Source organism: Dreissena polymorpha, chromosome 1 (genome assembly GCF_020536995.1).
Source record: "Dreissena polymorpha isolate Duluth1 chromosome 1, UMN_Dpol_1.0, whole genome shotgun sequence".
NCBI lineage: Eukaryota > Metazoa > Mollusca > Bivalvia > Myida > Dreissenidae > Dreissena > Dreissena polymorpha.
This window is the reverse complement of record NC_068355.1, coordinates 191085570-191107892: the sequence shown is the minus strand read 5'-3', so window position 1 is coordinate 191107892 and position 22323 is coordinate 191085570. Positions and strand designations below refer to the sequence as shown.

Genomic DNA, 22323 nt, shown 5'->3' with positions numbered 1-22323 from the left:
ATAAATGAAAAGATGGACTGTGAATAAGTCTTGCTGTACGTATGTTTTATTTTGCCGACTTTATTGTATTTAATCTGTTGTTGTTTTTTTTCGATTTTTCGTTACATCGACTGAAACAGATGACTCGATGATACAATAGTTTTGTTTCACAAGTTTCACTACAAACATTTTGGAACATGTACTTTCAAAATGAATTCTTGGCCACGTCAAACTTAAAAAGTTACGTTTCATTACATAATACACCTGGATGACTAATTGTGCTGTGCAAGTAATTTGAGAACATAAATATATTTGCAAAAGTACTTTCATTATTAAATTCTTTATTAATGTAATGTTTTATATCATAATTATTGCTGGATTGTTTATTGTGTAACCATAACATTTAAAAGCATGCTATATGTGTCATTTGTTGCAAAGAATAAACTGTATTACTCTGATGATTATTTTTCTTTTGAATTTATATAATCAGTGTAGCGTCATTATTATCTTCTTGAAATGACTAAAATGCACATACATAATTTACTTGCAGTGAGTTGGTATGTTTCAATATTAGTTTAAAATTGTATATAATCAGTGTTCCTTTGTAATCGTGAGCGTTATCTTGAAAATGACAAACATGTACATTTATGATTTACTTACAGTGATTTGTTATGTTCTACATTAGTGTATTTGTTATGCAAACTAAAAAGGACTGCAGAGTGCAGTTTGAAGAGGTTATACATTTTCATTTCATTCTTTAACTGTTATCATGTGTTTGATTCTAAAAAATATTTAGTTTAATAGCGTAACAAATATGTATTGTACATATTTCTCACTTCTTGTTAATATATTGTATTGCGTTGATGTACTGTGTGAATGTATTTACTTATGTCATCCATGTTATAAATATTTGCCTTTACCTTTCACTATGTTTGCTGAATAAGTTATCTTCTACCAGTTCAAGTTTACATTCACCTTATTATTAACACCTGTTGCCATCGAATACTAGTCTCAGTATTTGACACCATCCTAAAAATCTTAATTGTGTGGGATAACGCCACCCTTTACATGGCAGGAAGGGTCCGTAGGTCAGTGTTCTTGTTTTATTTTATGCTTTATACATGTGGATATATTTGTAAACATCATCATGAATCATATTCATGTTTACAGCCATATACTTTTATAAATTATTCACACAACATATGACAGCTGATAACAGTTAAAACGTATGTTCATCTATAAAAACGCGCACATCTAATACGCTGTCTGTACATCATTGCTCCTGATATGCCACTTTCGCATGGTAAATGGGTGCATTCTTGCCCTTTGCTTATCTTACACAATGTGCAAAAGGAAAATCTCACGAAGTGAATTAAATAAAAATGCAATTGCAGGAAATTTCAAATATGGCTGCATAAAAGAAATAAAACAAACAACATGTATTGCACCAATGACTGTCCATGAATTGAAATCACCAGAATCTTCGACATTCTTCAATACCAAAACTATAATCGATAATGATGAACCTGACAGAACATACTTAGCAATGAAAACACAAGTCCAACCATCAATTAATTATTTGGTTCCGGCAGAGAAACCGTATATGAACATTCCTTCCAATTCTGACGATATTCCGCATACAAAATTTCAATATTTGAGTGCAACTAATATGGATAGCAGTCAGGCACGATGGTCAGAGACACTCTCAATAACGCAAAAGTGAAAACAAAATATATTCCTTCGGAACCGATTTTGAAGTATATAACAACGCATGTTACGCAAAAGACAATTTTGTTGTTTCAGAAAAAAAATCCAGCGCACGACAACTTAAAACAAACGTCTTAAAAGAAGTATCTACTCACCTTAATACGAATCCAAATCCTTCGACAAATATAAGTGTGGAACATATGTATACGTCAGTACAGAACAAAGCGGAACAAATATTACAAACCACGGCCCGTATGAGGTCAACTATAGAGAGAAACATAAGAACGGAAGGAGCATTTTCCAAAAATGTAAAAGTAACTACTTTTGAAGACCTCGGCAGGCAAATCGATGTGACCCCCCATACTGTATTGAAAAAAAAAGGTTGCAAATATATCGTGGCAAAATGCAAACGTTCCATTTTTGACGGTTTCTAAAGATTCGGTGGATATTGGGTTTAAAACAAAATCTGTCTGTAGCTCTAAACCAAACAAGAAACCTTCTACCGACCAACCAGAATATCCAACCAGACAAAATGCAGTATTTTTACTTTCAACAGCGAAATCTTTAAAGCCGCATTCCTCAGGCACAAATACAAGAACTGAATCATCAAGTTGTCCTGAAATAAAAAGGAGATGGACAGGTTGTCATATTGGGATCAAGACACAGAATTTCCTCGCAACAGCGAGAGGAAATAAATTCATTAAGTGCATCAAAACATAAAAACAAGGTTTCTGACCCAAACAATAATAGACATTCAATGCGTGATACCACAAACACTTCTGGCAATTTAGCAAGTGCACTGACAATAAAAATAAATGAAGAAATGGCTTATAAAACAATCACCACAACGAAAAAGCGTGTTCTATCAAATGTCAGTAAAAACGCAGGTAACATACCTCGTAGAGAATGTAAAGAAGGAACGGAAAACCATGAGTTCAGACAATCGACTCACTTAAACGATGTTGATGCTTCTGGAAAAATAAGGCATAGAGCTGTAACTGTGAAAAACATGGCTAAGGAATCAACGATTGAACAAATAAAATGCAATCACAGCGAAGAAACGGAACCCAAGTATTACACAGATTAGCTTATGCCATCGGGTGTCATTTTACCTCAATCGAAACCAAAAGCAACGAAATTATCGATTCATGAAACTCATAGCGAAACACGTGAATTGGTACCAATGCCCGCATCATGCTATACAGACACAGACAACAAATCGCATAGAATAGACACACAAAGGGGTGTAAAATTAAATAATTGGGGATTAACCGCAAACTTGACAACAGTTCGAAATTCAGAAAACATATCAACCGAGATACTGTCTCTTAAAACAATTTTCTTTCATACCGAAATACACCTAATGTAACAGAAGTAAATACACATCAATTAAACAGCCTTTCAAACAGTGGAAGAAGATATAAAGAACCTGCAACAAAGTCTTTAAATAAAGATTTTGATGTGATAATAATGAAACAACAAGATGAAACTTTAAGAATGGCGAAAAACTGTGATGGAATGCCGTCGAACAAACAGTTCCGCACCAAAACAAAACCAATTCTTGTTAAATCAGAGGGGAGGCTGCAAATTGGCAAACTTGCAAAGCCACCAGCAAGAATTTATCAAAACGTAAATGAATCAATAACTGGTATGTTTAAAACTGTTAACAACCAAATAGATGACAACTGTGAAAGCAATTCAGATGAAGAGTAGGTAACCTTATCGGGAGCTATAAAAAACACTTCAAGATCGAAGGTCGAAGAACAAATGACATCATCAATAAAACAAGACGATATCTAAGGTGAATAAAAACATGCGTGTTAGCGGTCCTCAAAACGTTCAATATAACAATGTCAGCAAATAAAACAGTGCTTAAAAATAATGATAGAAATATGTAGTTCTAACACGTGCATTCTAATTATTAAAATGATGGGATTGCAAACTTTCTTGTTTTATATATTATATATATATATATATATATATATATATATATATATTTATATATATATATATATATATATATATATATATATATATATATATATATATATATATATATATATTTATATATAGTGTAGTTAGTTATATAAATGATATTGTTATTATATTTCCAAATATGTTTTTTTCAAGATATAAGTGTAACGCATTTAATATTTAAAAAAGTGTTTGTTTAGTGTTAAATAAGTGTGTGAAGTCCATCTGTATATTGTAAAGTTTTTTTCGGATTGTTTATAGTTGTTTTTAAATTAATTAAAGGTGGTTTGATTGAGATGTGGGCATTACAACGTGTTTACATTTTATTAAGTTGTTAAGGTTAAAACTTAGTATTTCACATTGTATATGGAAAGTAATCCAGGTTTTACTTTGACATGTGTCTTAATTTTACTATTTGAATCTGTATTGTTTAACACATAACCGTTACTCAATTCGCTCCTTAATTGTTAGCCCTTATTATGGTTTTACCTCTGATGATTCAACCTCATATGATGATATTTTCCTGATGATGATTTAACATCTTATGCTGATTTAAACCCTGAAGTTGATTGAACCACTCATGATATAACCACTGATTATGATATATCCCCTTATGATGATATTACCCCTGATTATTATTTAACTCCTGATGATGATATAACCACTGATGAAAATAATATCATATCAACATCATATGTTGATTTCACCTTTGATGATGAGTTAACCACTGACGATGATTAAACCCCAGTCTTTAATTTACACTTTTTTTACGATTGTATCTCTTATGAAGCGTTAACCCCTGATAAGCATTTAGCCCCTGATAATGGTTTAATCAGAGGTGATGGTTTAATATCTTATTTTAACACTCACGACGAATTAACCCATGATGAGAATCTACTCTTGTTGGATATTGTACCCCTTATTATGGTTTTACCCCTGATGGTGATTTAACCCATGATTATTTAAATGTATTGTCCCCTAATTCTTTATCACTTTATCACATACTAGGGATAATTATGATTTGGGGTTAAGTCATCATTAGTTGTTCAATCATCATCAGGGGATGAATCATCGTAAGGAGTTAAATCATAAAAAGAGGTATAATAATAAAAAGGGGTAAAATCTTCATCAGGGGTTAAATCAGCGTAAAGGTAAAAATAATTATAAAGGGTTACACGATTTTAGGGGTAAAATCATAATTAGGGGTGAAATTATCATAAGCAATAAGACATACGCAGTGAAAATCGCCGTAATCAGTGTGTACAGTTTAAAGGGTGTGTCTCGTGGTGCATTGTTGTTTAAGTACAACCATTATTTAACAAGAATGTTTACACAGCCGTTTGAAAACATCTTTTGAAGTTGGAGCGCCTTTACACCTCGCGGTTTCTCCAAAGCTGTGCTTTGAATTGACCGTTTCAATGCGGTCATCCCATTTTTGTTCATAGGTGTGTGGTGTGTGTGTGTGTGTGTGTGTGTGTGTGTGTGTGTGTGTGTGTGTGTGTGTGTGTGTGTGTGTGTGTGTGGTGTGTGTGTGTGTGTGTGTGTGTGTGTGTGTGTGGTGTGTGTGTGTGTGTGTGTGTGTGTGTGTGTGTGTGTGGTGTGTGTGTGTGTGTGTGTGTGTGTGTGTGTGTGTGTGTGTGTGTGTGTGTGTGTGTGTGTGTGTGTGTGTGTTGTGTGTGGTGTGTGTGTGTGTGTGTGTGTGTGTGTGTGTGTGTGTGGTGTGTGTGTGTGTGTGTGCTGTGTGTGGTGTGTGTGTGTGTGTGTGTGTGTGTGTTGTGTGGTGTTTGTGTTTGTGGTGTGTGTGTGTGTTGTGTGTGTGTGTGTTGTGTGTGTGTGTGCGCGTGCGTGTGTGTGGCATTTGGTCACCTATCTCAAAAAAGGACCTTGATAGGAACAATTTACTTACAATAAGCATATTACGGGTATACTTAAGAAATTAAAATTCATTTTAAATCAACATCTTGAAAACACAACGCGACTGTTCGGTGGTTGTGTGCATTCATCGCTATACGCCAGCAGTGAACGTATACATGCTCTTGATAAAGTCACTATGACATAAAATAAGTCTCATTATAACGACACTGGCTGTAACTTCCTCATAACTTATAAAAATAGCTTTTTATATCTAAAATAAAATATGACGCTCTTTTTATAGTAACACCACGGGATTTCCACATCTTTGGGATTACAATGTTCATTTTATGAAAAGGGTTTGGCAACTATACAAATTCAGAAGTGTTTTCTTTTTGTTTTATTCTCTGATCATAAAATAATAGCTCAGTTGAATTATCCGAAGGGATATTAAATAATTATAACTCTCTGATTATTCTCCTTTAATTGACGTTTCGGCATAATGCCTTTATCAAAACAATGGAAATAATATGTTAACTATATTTTTACGTCTTTTGACTGCACAATTTAAATAACAAAGAAAAATGTTTTGAAACGTCAAATGACGTTGTACATGATGACGTCATAAATGGCGTTATATAAAAAGGCGCCAAAAAATGCAAAAATTCGCCAAAAATGAAATGACGTTAAACACTTACATATTGTGTCTTAATCTTATGTTAAATGTGTGCTTTATATATTTAAGAAATTTATATTTTACATTAAAACAATCATCATCATATGTAATTATAATCTACCTAAACTTATTATCATAAATTAAATAGGGTAAACTTATTTAATGACTAATTATTTCAATCCATATCTATTTAAAATATTATAATGATATTTGAGACAATAATCATACATACTTGCTATACTATATATCATATACACATTATGGACAAGATAAATTGCATAAAGTACTATTATTTTTACATTCATTTATGTTGATGATTAATATTAAATGTTTTTCACATATATTTTTTACAAGACAGTTTCCCGTAGCAGGACATCAAGTTGATTTGTTGTATTTAGTCCATTTGGTGATTGCGTTTGAAACTTCTTTATGAATTCCAATTCTTTAATAAGTCTGTAATAATGGGAACTGTCTCTTATTTGTGTTAACACTGATACGCCCATATCCTGCCCTCTGTGGCCCGCACTATTGAAATGTTCTGAGATTGGTTTATTTCTTCGTAGCCGCACGTCAGCCTCGTGTTCTTTGGCACGTTCCTTTAATGATCTGCTTGTCTCTCCGACGTATACCATCTTTTGGCATTTAATACAAAGTATACCATACACCAAGTTATAAATGTTACAGTTCTGTTTTATTGCATCGTTTGGAATTTCACTTTTCGGGTTGTTATGAAAACCTTTTTTCAACATTTTACAGACTATACAATTAGTCTTACACGATTGTGGTATTAGTTGAAAACGTTTGTTTATCTCTTTATTTGTTTTTTCATGAACTAAAATGTCACCGATATTCCTATCTCGTCTGTATGCAACTATTGGTAAAATAATACACAAAGTTATTGATTTTGATCAAATAAATATCTGACTTGTTTGAATAACGATTACTAAGAGTTCGTTTCAACCACTTAATCCTACCGAATAACATTTATCTGCCAATTTGTACCCTTTTTATGTTTGTGATTTGATGAATATTGTTTACAGCATTATAATCATAAATCAAACTAAAAGTGTCTTAAGTTTGCATAATTTTATCTACATGCCTGTTAGATGTTTATATAACACCCATGTTTTATTAACACGCATTGTTTTATATTCTCATTTCCCAAAGACAATAGCTCAATATTACCTACTTAAACGACAAAAAGAATAAATATTCGCGAAATTAAAATTTGTACTCGTAAAATCTAACTGCACGTTCACATATGCACACGAGTTGGTCATAGTTGAAGGAAAAACCAAAATATTTAAACAAATCAAAATCGTCATTAAGCGTGAATCGATCAAAGTCCCAGTCATCAAAGACTGCATACCGCGAGGTTCCCGAAACTACCTAGTAATGACTGCTGATCCCGGATCCTGGTTTATTGTACCATGTTCCGCCAGGTGAGCCACGGACGTCAATTTTGACACCACTTTTTCTCGCTGTCAGTTTTGCAGATGGGAAGCTGTACCCGACCTCAACGTATACACGATCGCATTTTCCAAGCCGTTCTAACTCTTTGAAAACCCATAGGCGACGATTGTCCAACGTCACCCATTTGCCGTCGTGCATGGCAACGGTTATAGAAGGTATCGAGTAGATTCTGCAGCTTAAAAAGAACGAAAAAAAAAACATTAACATATTACATGCTTAGTAAAATATATTACGAATATACGCAGCCGGATGAGTATACATTTTGGTCGGAAGCAAGGGCGGTGAAAGAACCCCCATAATATAAATCAAAAGCTTTTGATTTTTTAGAATAACTATTGTACTTACCTTCCCTTACAAATTCTGTCCAAAGTTTCCCCTATTAGACTTCCACTATGGCTCGATTTAGAATCGAACATATTGCTTATCGAATTTTGCGAATAATGAATTTCCGACGGCCTAATCTGCATTTTAGCTATTTTGAACAGTATTTGAAGCATGTATGACAATATATGTGAACTGTGAATAAATCAATGTTTCATTGTAACTGAAATATTATTCTAACAATACCGGAAAATTCAGTTTTGTAACCCGATATATTTAACTAGACAGTCGAGAAGTTAAAGCTGCATTTCGTATATATTTCGTGGATAAAACTTTTTCTTATTTGAATACCTGGTGAATACCTGGTGAAGAGCTCTTCATTTTAATTTTAAACCATATCGATCACACAGTGCACCGCTATGCATTAAGCTACTTGAAAGCACTGCTCAATATGGTGGTGATCACCATTTTCGTATTTGAATACCTGGCGAACACCTGGTGAAGAGCTCTTCATTTTATTTTAAACCCTATCGAACGCCCAGTGCACAGCTAAGCATTAAGCTACTTGAAAGCACTGCTCAATACGGCAGTAATACCATTTTCTTATTTGAATACCTGGCGAACACCTGAAGAAGAGCTCATCATTTTATTTTAAACCCTATCGAACACTATTTTAAACCCTATCGAACGCCCAGTGCGCAGCTATTCGTTACGCTACTTGAAAACACTGCTCAAAAACGGCGGTAATCACAATTTTTTATTTGAATACCTGGTGAACACCTGGTTAACAGCTCTTCGATGTAATTTCAAAACATGTCAAACACCTAGTTCATAGCAATGCATTATGATTTTTGAAAGCCCGGCTCAAGTTGGCGGCATACACTAATTTTAATTTGAATACCTGACGAAGACCTGGTGAACAGCTGTTCATGTTTATTTGAAAACCTGTCGAATACCCAATGCATAGCTATTCGTTATGTCGTGAAAAGCTGGTGAAGATCTGGAGAATAGCTGTGTTTTGCTTTTTAACATCTGAAGAAAACCCAATGCATAGCTATGCATTTCTATTTTAAACAGCCGATGAAGAGCTAACATCTAACAGCCAACTTCACAAACTTCTCTTTGGGTTTATTGAAAAAATGGCTTTTTTTGTGAAAATTATGGTAAGATTTTTTGAGAAAAAAACGTTGATTTTTTTTTTTGCAATTGGAAAGCAGCCGAATATCGGCGGTAATTTTTGGGCAAAAAATCATTGAATGCAAATAATATGTTGTTAATGATTAAAATCGTATTTTCAGTTCATGCTGATGTTGTTTTTTTAACTGATGTTAATTACTGTCGTCATAATGGTCCTAAGATGGTAAGCATACCGGTATTTTCACAAGTGTAAAACAACGCAGGAATTCGTGTGTTTATCTATTTCGTTTGACAAAATGAGCGTTTCGTTCAGAACTACAGAGAGCTTTATGAGGAAACTTTATCGGCGTTATAAGAAGTATACTTCTGCGAAAAATGTTTAATTTGTTTATACGAGAAATGTTCCATATTTAATAATCATAATGTTAATCCAATTTCCATTTTGAAACCTCTCAACAGTGTCATTTATATTAATGGAAGGGCCATCCTGACACAGGCACATACGACGATGGATACCTATACGTTTTACCGTACCTAAGGGAGAGGTTCAATATAATACTGAATATTTCCTCATGGTACTGGCTTTTTTTAAACACAGAAACTAATATAACAAGCAAATTCGTTGAATTGATATCCCCCGCCAAACTAGAGCTTTGTCACAGATGCAAGCATTTTTTCAAGATACAAAGGGCCATAACTCCGTTATTAATGGATGGTGTACAATGCCATTTGGCGTGCATCATCGTCTTTTCCATATATATACTCATACCAAGTTTAAATGAAATCGGCCATAGCACTTCCAATTATGGCTCCGGACACAAAAGTGCCGGACGGACGGACGGACGGACGGACAACGCCAAAACAATAGCCCTCCGCCTTTGACGGGGGATAATAATAAAAGCGCATAGTATTATTGACGGGAGACAACTCTAACAGAGGTTCGATAGTTTCTTTTATTGTAATTAAACCATGAAGTCAATGAAACAACTTGTATATTAATGGACAGTCGGGGGAATGGACATATGGACAGTCATTTGGGTTTTGCATGATACTCGTGTGCATGTGTACACAAATATGATGAGTTTGAAAACGTGTATTTTGAAACCAGACTAAATCGTGTCCGACCACCTTAAACTAATTTGTTTTCGTTTGGAGACGCATAAGGACACATTGTAGTGTGATGGATGATCATCTATTTTAACAAAATATCATCGTATCTTTACTATGCATCTAGGGTTTAGTTGGAACTTCCTCCATTACTTTTTTGAAGTCATCAATTATATACGCATGTGTCATGCGAGGCATATTTGTCCACCAGTTACATGTATATATGTACTCCACCCATTCGATTGAAACTTTGTTAAATGGCGATGAAGCTTTATACTTTCAAACAAATTCGAAAACAGTAAAAGATCTTCATTAAAGTATTAAAAGTAAATTATTAGTTGTATAGATTTGCTCCTGATTGTGTGCCATACTTTACGTCATAACATTGATTCTTTCGATTGCCCTTCTTAACTGTAAGCAAGTAGATGAGAATAGTTTTCAAAACAGATAAAACGATGTTGAATACAAACTCGAGGATATAATTTTATAAGTATTACCAGAAATAACCGAAAGAAAATATTTATTCAAATGCACTTTTTCGGATGTACAATAGAAAACTCCGTCATGTACACCATACTTGTACAGTGGTGTGAAATCCCCGTTAGTTTGTGCTTATCTTTGCAGATTCGTTCATGAATTTAAGCAGCGTTTTGACTTTTGAAACGAAATTTAGAACTAGAAAACACGTCGCGCGAATGATCCCTATTAAATTCTTAGAACTCAATAAACAAAAATATAACAAACAGCAAGGTCGTTAAGAGCAGCCTTACACGAGACCACACGGTTTAAGTTATTCGCGCGAATAGATTAACCCACGGTGATAGGGCGATTACCACAAATATTCCGCTCACCGTCGAAATTTTATACTTCTGACAAAAAGCTCCGTATCCTTCTGTCAAAAACATGGCCGCAAACTTTTTGGCAAGTCCAGAAATCAATGAAAAAAAACGAGAAAAGAAGGTAAGTTGGTAATAAAATGATACTCCATCGAACGAAGTATATATTTTACATCTTATTTCCGTTTACCCGCATCAAAATTGAGTCGCTATTAACTTCAAAATAGTGAAAACAGTTTGAGCATGTCGTGAAAGAAGTGACTTTCATGACGCGATACATCGTAATTTTGCAGATTTTAAACCCTTTAAATGAAATATTTTTTTGTTAAACGGTATTTTATGAAAGAAGAATCAATTTACAACAAATTGCGGCATGCTTTTTTGATATAACTGTGATTTTTACATGTACACGTGTTAGCAAGTATGCACCGCTCAACACTGACATTATAGAAATATGAACACCGCTACACAATGTCCGTAAAAGCACCGCATCTTTATGGGTTTTTTTAGGCACTGCTTTATTCTGATCTTTTTATTTTAAGAAGGAAGAGACGTTCAAATTTATCTTTGAACAAGCCTAAGAACAAGAAAAGGAGACTTTTTCCTCCCGGTGCTGAAGATGATACCAGCAAATCTCCAGGCGACCGTCAACCGGCATGTACCAGTTCGATGTCTGTCATAGAGACACCAAATGATCAGTGCCGCCAAGCCTTTCATGACAATCTTGTAAATGCTCCACAGAAACGAAAACCAAAAACGCAAGGTCATCAAGAAAGAAATTATTTCAAAATAGCAGTTTTCTTTTAATATTGATACGGATTATGAATCTGAAATCAATAAATAATAATTATCAATAATGATTGTATTTTACCACAACAATAAATAAATTGAAACATGAGACTTAAACATGTGCCCTCCGAGTACTGTAAAAAAAGACAATCAATCCCGGTGAACCTTTTAGGTGCAAGCATGCCATCATTTTCAATATCAATTCTGGGGCGTGTAACTTTGATAAATGGAAGATTATCGTAAATAAATTCTGCGATGGCTCGTTCTAGCACATCATTTAAAACACTGTGCAGAAGTTGGCTGTGCCACGAATTTCAGTGACACGGAATATAAATACGGTGTTTATAATCAGTGTTGCGCGGTGCATCGATATTTATGTAAGTGATGTATGTTTTCACCAAAAAATTAGGCCTTTAACAGATATTGAAACAAACATGTTCGTATGGCATGTTCTTTTTATATATACAATGATTTAAGTCTGTCACATCAGGTCTGACACATCGACAATTATCTGATTATTACATTTTTCTCACAAGTACGAATGGTGTCGAGCGTGACACGACTTTTTGTAAACACTATTTCAAAGTCATGCTAAATATTTCACGACTGGATAACTTCGCAAGTGGCAATCATTTTGCAGTGTCTTATAATAAAAAATTTTGTCACCCGGTTACCTGATATTGCTTCGTCCGCCATGTTTCTTTTCGTCAGAAGGATACGGAGCTTTTGTCAAAAGTATAAAATTTCGACGGCGAGCGGAATAGTTGTGGTAATCGCCCTATCATCGTGTAATCGCAATCTAATCGATTGAATAATTAAAGCCATGTTGTTGGTGATCAGTCTCAATTAAGAACAATAATTTATCAATTCTATCAATTTTAATAAAAATATCATAAGAGTTGATAGAGTACATGTGTCTAAACAAACAATTATTCACTTTCAGTTAATGAGTACTCAAAGATACCCACAGTGAAACACAAAATCAATTCAATCCGCAAATTAGTACCAATAAAATTTGAAAAAGTTATGTATAAAATAAACATCTATTTAATACCAGAATATGGCAATCGTATTTAAATGAAATTTTCCTTAACTCGACGCAATAATTTCTGTTAAACATTAACGAAATTTAGCACGTTTCATATTTCACCAATGCAGACTGCTTTTAATTGGAGACTTTTTAGAGCACACACTACATAACACTTAAATGATTGACTGAAGAGTATTGTCACATTAACATTTGTTCTAACTAAGAACACGTAACGAGAGACACTGTATTTACCAAACGCTAATGTAGAAAAATAGATCCAACTTACATTCGAAGCTACTAGAGCATAACAGGTCGAACCTGGTAAGTACATGCATCGTTTTAAATTAAAACTTCGGGTTAAACCTGCACTATTTATACGTTATCGGAGCATTCGTTTTCTGAAAACGAAAAAGTATTATACTTGCACTACACATGCATGCATTATTTTTTGAAAATGAATTCACCAACAACGGCTAACTAACCAGTGTAAGATACGATTTAAATCACTGCTAAGGTTAATAGTGTTATTTGCTGTCTCTATTTTGTTGTTTAAAATGCAACTCAAACCGTCGGAAATATTGTATTCACAGGATTCGATCAATATTTACTTCGATTCGAGATCTAGCAATGCTAATCACAAACTTGGAGAAACCCTGGACGATATATGCGAGGGAAAGTATGCTTTATAACTTATTTTACATAAATGCCAATTCGGCATCTTACTAATATGTATTCGTTCAAAGCTTTGAAGTATTTCAAATTACCTTATAATTATCGTTTCATTCACTTCATTATCATATTAAACTTGCGTATCATCACATGCATATTAATTTAAAATAGGCTTATATTATTTCAAGCTAATATGTGAACATAATGTGGTTTTAAAAAGGTTTAGCGCAAGTTGTGGGATGGAAATTGCTTTTCTAAAATGCACTGATAAAACAAGAACATTTAAACTTCCATTTCAAAAATTCCCACTTGGTGTTTCTTTTGCAAACACAAATTTAGTATGCTTCAATGCGAGAATATACGATTTCAATGTCAACATTTTAAGCTCGCAAACCAACATACGAATATGAACGGAGGATGTTATATATGGTGTTCAAAATTACTCAACCATCGTAATATGACAACAACTACAAAATTTCTTCAATGAAATTTATAACTAACACGTTTACGCCAATATCAACAAGGTAACTGGTAGTTTTGTAGGACAAAAATGTGTCGAAGTGTCGAAATAACGAATCTGCACAGTTAAATAGGTATTGTGTACATTTGGTACTTTTCTGTTGAACACCAGTAAAGTATTTTCAATTTAATAAATAAAATTCTAATTTCGTTTATTTTCTGGTACTACCACTTTATTACTGGTGTTCTATAAAAAAAAATCTCATTTATTTCTCACATTTCTTTACAATGTAGTATACATCGATAATAACCAGAAAACGGAATACATAAGAAAGTATTTGAAAAATGTACCTTTTTGTACTTTAACATGTCAAATATTTAGCGTGAATACATCGTAAACAATGTTAACAGTGTCAATGTCATAATAAAGAACTTTGTGATGTATCGCAAAACATAAAATTTATAATTTATTTTTACGAAACATAGGAGGTTTTTTATCTAGAAAAATAAAAGTGTTCTATATTTTTTATTTATCACATGCAATACCCTGTTTCCCATGTAATATAACCATTGGGTTTTTTTTTATTACACATGTGTAATACACCATTTTTAAGCGTTTTCATTGGCTTAGTTTTCGTTTATTGACCAATCGCATTTTGTTATTTTGTTGAAATGACGTTGCAACGTCAAATGACGTCACGAAATGTAAACAACATTCGGGATTTATCATCATGTTTGCGTAAATATTTATTTAATTTGCTCATTTAAAAGCATGTGATAAAAAAGATCTGACTCTCGTTGTCATATCATACTATATTTTATTAAACTCGTCCAGGAAATTCGTTAGTAAGCTCGCCCTTTACAACTCGTGCCAGACCCTATATTTATCAGCGTTATACATGTTTTTAAAGACATGAAGTTAGAGACTGTGTAAAGACAATTTCAGGTATTCGTAAACCATTATAATGATATATTATATGACTGCGATTCAAAATCATGTTTTTTTCTAATGATTGTTATTTACATTCTTCTTGTACGAGAACACATTAAATATGAAATATATTTGCAGGTGCAGCATCGAATCAATACCTGCAATTACCGTAGTAAACCAAGATGTGAAGTGGATGACAACGGACAACCGACGTCTCTGGGTCTTTAAGGAGCTCGAATTGCTCGGGAAGTGTGTCAATATACAGGTCAATGTCGGGCAAAGTATTCCGGAATCGAAGCGTACTACGAAAAACAACGGGGTGTCGATCATTATCCGTGGATACCCAGGGGGCGATTGGTACCAGAAACATGAAAACAGGGACCATTTCCAGATTGTTCCGAATTCAACAAGGTATGATGACAACGATTCGGATGACAACTTCACACATAGTGATAACTCCGACAACTATGACAGCGACAGTGATGGGTGGTGATTTGAACTGTCTAACAATTGAATAAAACGTGCCATATCAAGTGAAATTGCACTGTTTTCATCAAATTAATTTCCGAAAAAACAACAAATTTCAGACTTAAAGATTCTTGTCGATCGTCTGTGATTCATCGTCATCTGTGATATGGTTATTTATAGTTACAGGGGATTGATTGTACTGTTTTCATGTCATTTTAATACACATATTTATTGAATACAAATTCCAAAAGCGTTTTCTTTAGTTTTATATTTGTTTTATCATACAAATAGAGTAAGACCAGACTTCTTCGTTCTTATGAAAAAAGTAGCGGTTCAAATACAAATTGAGTTACTCATAGACAACCGAACATAGTTGAGCAAAACAATCGCTAATGAATAAAAAAAGATGACAGAAGAAGATTACACACCACAAAATTGTGTTTTTCATTTAATGTTTTTTCTTAGACCACAAACATACATGGTGCTTTAAAAAAACACAAGGTAGACAACTGAGTTGTTTTGAAGACTTTAAGTTTGACAATCCTTGAGGCGCAGGAAGACGGGAACCAACATGGGTTGGCTGGTTTTTTTTTAAAGATCTTTCGCTAATTTCACACAATTTCATATTCTTATGTAGATAATGTTGATTGATCGTCGCATATCGAATTGCTGCTGTTGTCTGATTCACTGTGACCCCACCCCTATTATATAAAATAGGTTTATCTTAAATTATGTTCGCAATCGAGTTACTTAAACAGAGCTTCTGCTTAATTGGCACTGTCGCTCTTAAACATTCATATCATATCTATATAATGACAAGAAACTTATTTTTTTTAATGTTAAATACAACTGGTTCAACTGGAATATTTAAATAATGCAAGGTTAATACCTAGAAGACGAGTTTGCTACAAATGTAATAATCGGTTATGTTAAAATACATTATCATTTATTGGTTTGGTAAACTTTACCTAATACTAAGACTTTGTTATAATGTAAACAGTATCTATATAGAACGTGTTTTCTGAAAATTAAACCCAACGAATACATATACGAATCGGGTGCGTGTATTGTTGATTACATGTAAACAGTCGTGCTGCGAAAATTATGAATAGATCCGGTCAGTGATATTTAATGTGAAAGCAAAGCTGTCGTAATTTAAAAAAAATCCATAGTGAAGATTAACAATTGGATTGAAGGGTTAAATTTATATTTAGTCGACACTATTAAGTTCCATTCCTCACTTCTTCCTTGCTTTATATGATACCTGGCTCGTGGCAATTTCGCCCGCTACCGTAATGTAATCCGCTATGACGTAAAAATACGGCTACGAAACTTTGAGAAAATGAATTATGTGACAAATTTCTTCCATTCTGCTAAATAAAATACTGTACATCATTAGCACGAATTATATTATTTATCGGGGATCCTTTAGACTTTAAATATAATATTTCTTCATATAGAAATGTGTCATTCAAAATTATAATATATACGCGTGTACTTATTTTTGCTTTAATAGTTTATATATTGCCGAATTTTCTAATAGTTTTACACATGGCCAAATTGTAAACAGTACCTAAACTTTAGCAATCGACTACACGTTTATGTCAATTTGAGTTTTCAGAAAATCTATTTTTACTACGAATGTTACACAATAGATAATATTGTATAGATTGTGATTCAAGTTTGGTGACTATTAGGACGAGTTAACTTGTAGTGGGAGGTTGTTATTTCATTAAATAATGGATCTTAAACCATCATACATATTTTATTCGCAAGATTCTATCAATAATGTCTTTGATAAGCGGACATCACACAATAGAACTAGAATTGGAGAAACCTTGGATGATGTCTGTGAAGGAAGGTATGATATTTCATAAATCACAAGTGTTTATTACTACAATCGTTTATTTTTATATGAGTGAAATTTGAAAGAAAGTAATGTTCGTTGTATTACTATAGTTAATGTATTTGTTTCGATAATATATGCATTTATAGCACTTATTCAAATTTATCGTTGTTGGAAATGCGGTCCAAAGAATTGGCATAACGAGAATGAGTTTCGATATTATTCATTTTCTCAAAGATTTTGTTTTACATAGATAAGTTAGCGCAAAAGAAAAACAAACAGGTCAAAGGCGCTCAAAAATGCAGGTATTACGTTCATATTTCACGACCAGTTTCACTCGATATGTTATAAAAAATGAACGATAGTTTACCAATATGGCACGGTGCGATTTACACTGCTTATAGAACATGAAATTAACTGTATCCACAGCCGTGTTGACGTCTGAGGACCTAAGACTAAGAAATACAGATGTCCTATTTTATATCCTTTAGGTTTTACTGTTTTAGTTAACATTTTTAATTACTTTTATTTTAATAATTGTATAGATAGCTAATTTAAAATCTGTTCAATAATCATATAAAATTTGTAGATGTCAATTATCTTCAATTCCAACAATAACGGTGGTAAAACGCGATGGAAAATGGGTTACCGCAGACAATCGACGCTTATGGGTTTTTCGTGAGCTGGAACGGCTCGGAAAATGCGACACAATACCGGTACGTATATCTGCATATATACCCGAGGCAAAGCTGACAACATATAACGGTGGGACGTCCGTTCGCGTTCGTGGACCTGCAGGAGGGTATTGGCATAACAAACCAACACCATATAAGCCAACGGTTCAATCGACATTGCAAATATCCAACAAAGCATCTGCGTATCAATCGGGATACAAAGTGAAAGATTTAAGTGAACGTCCAGCTCTTTTCTCCTACCAAGCCCCATCAGTATATAAAGCACCAACGACGAAACCACAATCGTCTATACCAACACACATGACAAATGCAACAAAAACCAACGTTGCGATGACTGCTAAAACCAGCCCTGAAAATTCACCTAAACTTACGATACGTTCGACTTCAGACAGTTTTCGAACCAACCCTTTAAGTAGTGGTTTGCAAGCGACCTACAAAACCCCGGTCAAAATAACTCCGATGAGCTATTCGTCATCCAAATATCCGAGCTTTTCTGACATCGGTAAGGCAAATGATGATTATAGTCAGCGACACACCCACTCTTCACTATCCCCAAACCGTGATCACAGCAGCTGTTCAAAGCAAGTCGGTAGTTCAGGGTCGCATTGCCGGGATCAGAACAGTTATTCGAAAGAAAGTGGTCTTTCCGTATTGCAAGACCGTGTTCCGCATAGCAATTATTCAACGGAAGGCGCTAGTTCAGGATCGCAAAACTGCGATCAGCTGAGTAATTATTCAAAGCAAGGAAGTCCATCAAGACCCACGGTCTCTATGTCAGACTCTTCAGTTGATCACAACTCCGTTCGTGCAACAGAACATGCATCGAATGCATCAGAACCACGCTATGTCATGCCAACATACCGAGAAGGCAGCAGGCCTAACTATGGCGATTCGAACCAGTCTTGCTGTGGATGTACAATTCTATAAATGGTAGATCTTTGAACATGTTTTGCCATTTGCAAAATGTTTTGGGTTGTGTTGGCAAGATGTCTTAAAGATTTTCACTAACACAAATTATACCATGGTACAGTCAACTAAAAACAATGAATATTATTAAGTACAGAAGAGTGTTTTATGTTTATGTACGTGCTTGTTTTCCCAATCTGACCAACTTTTGTCGAATATCGAGATTGTTGAATGCATTAACTGTAAATACTGCTTAATAAATTTGTTATATTTGCGTTTCGCACGAAATATGCTTAGGCGTTTTGGCAATCACATAGATTTAAATGGACCACTGACCAACGCTTAACAACAATCATCACAAAGTAAAACTTTAACTATGTACGCAGTAATGTTTGTTAGTTTTCTATTATTCTATTATTAAAAATTTTCGAAATCCACATTCTTCCACAGTCATGGTATGAGTAAGCATGCATACAATTGTTTTCGTTCAATGCGAGGTTTAACCATATAAAATATAATTTAAATATAATCAATATATAATAATATTACCTTCACAACTTAAAAAATCATTTCAAATGCATCCTTTTCAGATGCGTTTAGAAAGGAAGTTAGGCAAGCGACGTTAAAGATATGAATCTCCTTTATATTTACAAACTTGCTTTTTTCATCATGGTGTTGATAGTATACATCTTTACATTTTTAAATATGAAATACTTAATAGTTTATAAGAATATATTGAATTTCAAATAATATCCACAATTCATAATCAACCGTCTGGTATACATTATTTTGAAGATGTCTGATTCATTGGTCCTCCGTTAGATTAAATAGATAACGTTTAAATTGTGTTCGCAGTCGAATTACATAAAGATAGCCTTTACTTAATTAGCCCTTTAACATGCATGTCTTATCTATATAATCACACGCTATTTATCAAAACGTTTAATACAGTAAAAACAGTTTCAAATGGAACGTTTACAGATTTTAATGTTAATACTAAGAAGAAGTTTGTGATACACATAATATTATGTTGTTTGTTTTGAAAAAATACACGATCATATATTGCTTGCGGTAAATCGACTTTACAATCGTCAGCATACCCATAGAATTTTAAAAAGCGTGTTTTCTGAAAATAAATTCCCGAAGAATACCTACACGAATCAGGTACGTTTATTTATTCATGAAGCATAATCCGTCGTGTGCAGTAAGTGAAGATTCGATATTAAATTTCATTCTTTACTTCCTCATAACGGTTTTTATGCATATCGACTGAAAACTGTCTCACGGCAATATCGGAATATTCTGCAATGTCAGCCGATATGGCTTCTTTATTGTCACATTGATCGACACATTGATCGGGTGCTTACGAAACTAACTTTTAGGAATTGCAATAATTCCTTTGGTTCTGCAAACAAATAAATCTACATGTTTTCAATGTTGAGGACTATAGTGCTAGGGTGCTACAGAAGAGATAATAAAATAAATCGGCGAGTTTAAGCACGTACGGGGATTAGGCATACTGTATTTCGTATGCAAACGCTTAAAGGTGTGAATGATCTATTTCGGTATCATAAAATAAAGAAAAAAATATTTTGAAAATGTGCTAAATATTTGAAGGAAATAAACGGGACATGTTCATCTACCAACATGTTGCGGAAGAGGATAGAATGTTCCTGGGTTATAATAGATAATATAGGTTCTAACTTCGCGCTTGTACAATTCAACACGGTAACACGGGCGACCGTGATTCGGATGATTCCATAAATAACGACAACTTACAATCAATTTATCTTGCCATTCGATTGGTCTGGCCATTCAATAAAATTGAATACTTTGAAACAAAATGCCATTGAAGACCGATATTAATTGTGTTGTTCATATTAATTTGACATTAGAAGGTTTAATGCATAACATAAAATAGTGGGGTAATACCTTTGAGTTAAATTCTAGTTTTATATATTATAGAATGTTTTTGCGATGATAGTTTTGAAATAATTCAAATTATATTCATACCGTGTGTACAATGTGATTTTTGCATAGTTACTTACAAAACTTAAGAGAGTTAAATCTTAGATAATATTTTAACAGGTAATTATGCATTCTTTTTAATGAAGCGTTGTGACCATATTTATTTCTAGCAATCAAATTCCACATGCCCACCAAACCAGCCCTTAATATTGTAACTTGTAAAGTGATTATACAGTTTTTGACCTTGTCTCTGTTTAGTGTTTTCCATACAAATAATACTATCGAGTAGTGTTGACACATTCACATCTATAGATTGGTATTATTTTGGTATGTCGAAATATTTTCTTTAAGTTATAATTGATACTCATAATACGATTCTGTAAGATCTATGTTTGAGGAATGATTATTAACTTGGTTAAATCTGTTTTCAATACACGATCGTTCATTATTTTTTGAAAATCGAACAGTATGGATAGACGCCTCTAAACATGTATACATGATAGCGTGTATATTACACTTGTTATGCTTTAAATACAAATGTATTCTTCGTCAAGCAATGCGGGAAAACAACAGTTAAATAAATATGAAATATAGTGTTAACAAGAAGAGATAGTATTTAGTATATTGTTAAACTTTTGAAGCTTGTCATTGATTTCTAACATGCAATTTCGCTGATATAGCCTATAATGTCTTATCATATGGTCATTTCGATTTGTTAACATACTTTTCATTTTCACGTATTTTGAAATTAAACGTAGGACATAAAAACATACCACGATCAATGTAAGATTTATATATTCATGACATTTTCAAGCAATCAGAATGTATCAATAAAATACACGAACCCAACACTGAAAATGAATAACATAAATTCTAATATGAAACATACATCAAACTATGACTTTTTAAAAATCACATCGTAACAAATGTTAATGTTTGGACAAAACCACGGGAATTACTAAGCGCTCGATTCTAACCACACACCTTTTATGTGTTGCGGTAATGATAATGTTTCATTGATATACCTGCATGGTCAGTTTTGTCAACAATTCTGCAAATATATTTAAAGGCTACGTGAAAGTAGTTTGTTTTAGTCCAATCTTGATGTTGAAGCCTACAAATGCCATATTCCTCCGGGAGATCCACGAACCTGGATTGACTCACCGCCGTTTTTCATTGTAAGCTTGAATTGCCAAACACTAGACACTATCAAAACTTCTACAGTTTCACATTTACCCAATCGCTCCAGCTGCTTAAACACCCACAGGCGTCGGTTGTCATTTGTTACCCATTTGTCATCATGCTTTGCAACCTCTATCTGCGGAAGGTCTTTAATAGTAATCCTTAAATATAAATATCTTATGCATTATCCAAACATTATATTGACACATTTATAACACGTACAAGCAGTTATAAGATACAAACAATAATATATAATGAATAAGTCAACTTATCAAATGAAATATAGTTGTACAGTTATGCCTTTATATAAATGCCTATA

The 22323-nt window shown here is 33.6% G+C and overlaps 3 protein-coding genes across 3 annotated transcripts in view; all 3 read left to right on the top strand.

Moving 5' to 3' along the window:
* LOC127865236 (uncharacterized) overlaps positions 1-22323 on the top strand; it is a 236843-nt gene that overhangs the window by 102460 nt on the left and 112060 nt on the right. The gene's annotated exons all lie outside the window — the stretch shown is intronic.
* LOC127864357 (uncharacterized) overlaps positions 13303-22323 on the top strand; it is a 117820-nt gene continuing 108799 nt past the window's right edge. The window contains exons 1-2 of the mRNA XM_052404010.1: positions 13303-13556; positions 15078-15350. Coding sequence (XP_052259970.1) covers positions 13435-13556; positions 15078-15350 — 395 coding nt within the window. The 5' untranslated portion in view covers positions 13303-13434. The remainder of the gene's footprint in view (positions 13557-15077; positions 15351-22323) is intronic.
* On the top strand, positions 17085-19142 carry LOC127864354 (uncharacterized). The gene is made up of 2 exons (XM_052404007.1): positions 17085-17268; positions 17843-19142. Exons 1-2 carry the CDS (start codon positions 17147-17149, stop codon positions 18873-18875), a joined length of 1155 nt encoding a protein of 384 aa, XP_052259967.1. The 5' UTR covers positions 17085-17146; the 3' UTR covers positions 18876-19142.

Bases quoted from the DNA above. Each gene is read 5' to 3' on its own strand.
- LOC127864354 (XM_052404007.1), top strand. From the start codon at position 17,147: ATGGATCTTAAACCATCATACATATTTTATTCGCAAGATTCTATCAAT. The intron at 17,269-17,842 runs GTATGATATTTC...TAAAATTTGTAG, and splicing joins GATGATGTCTGTGAAGGAAG to ATGTCAATTATCTTCAATTC.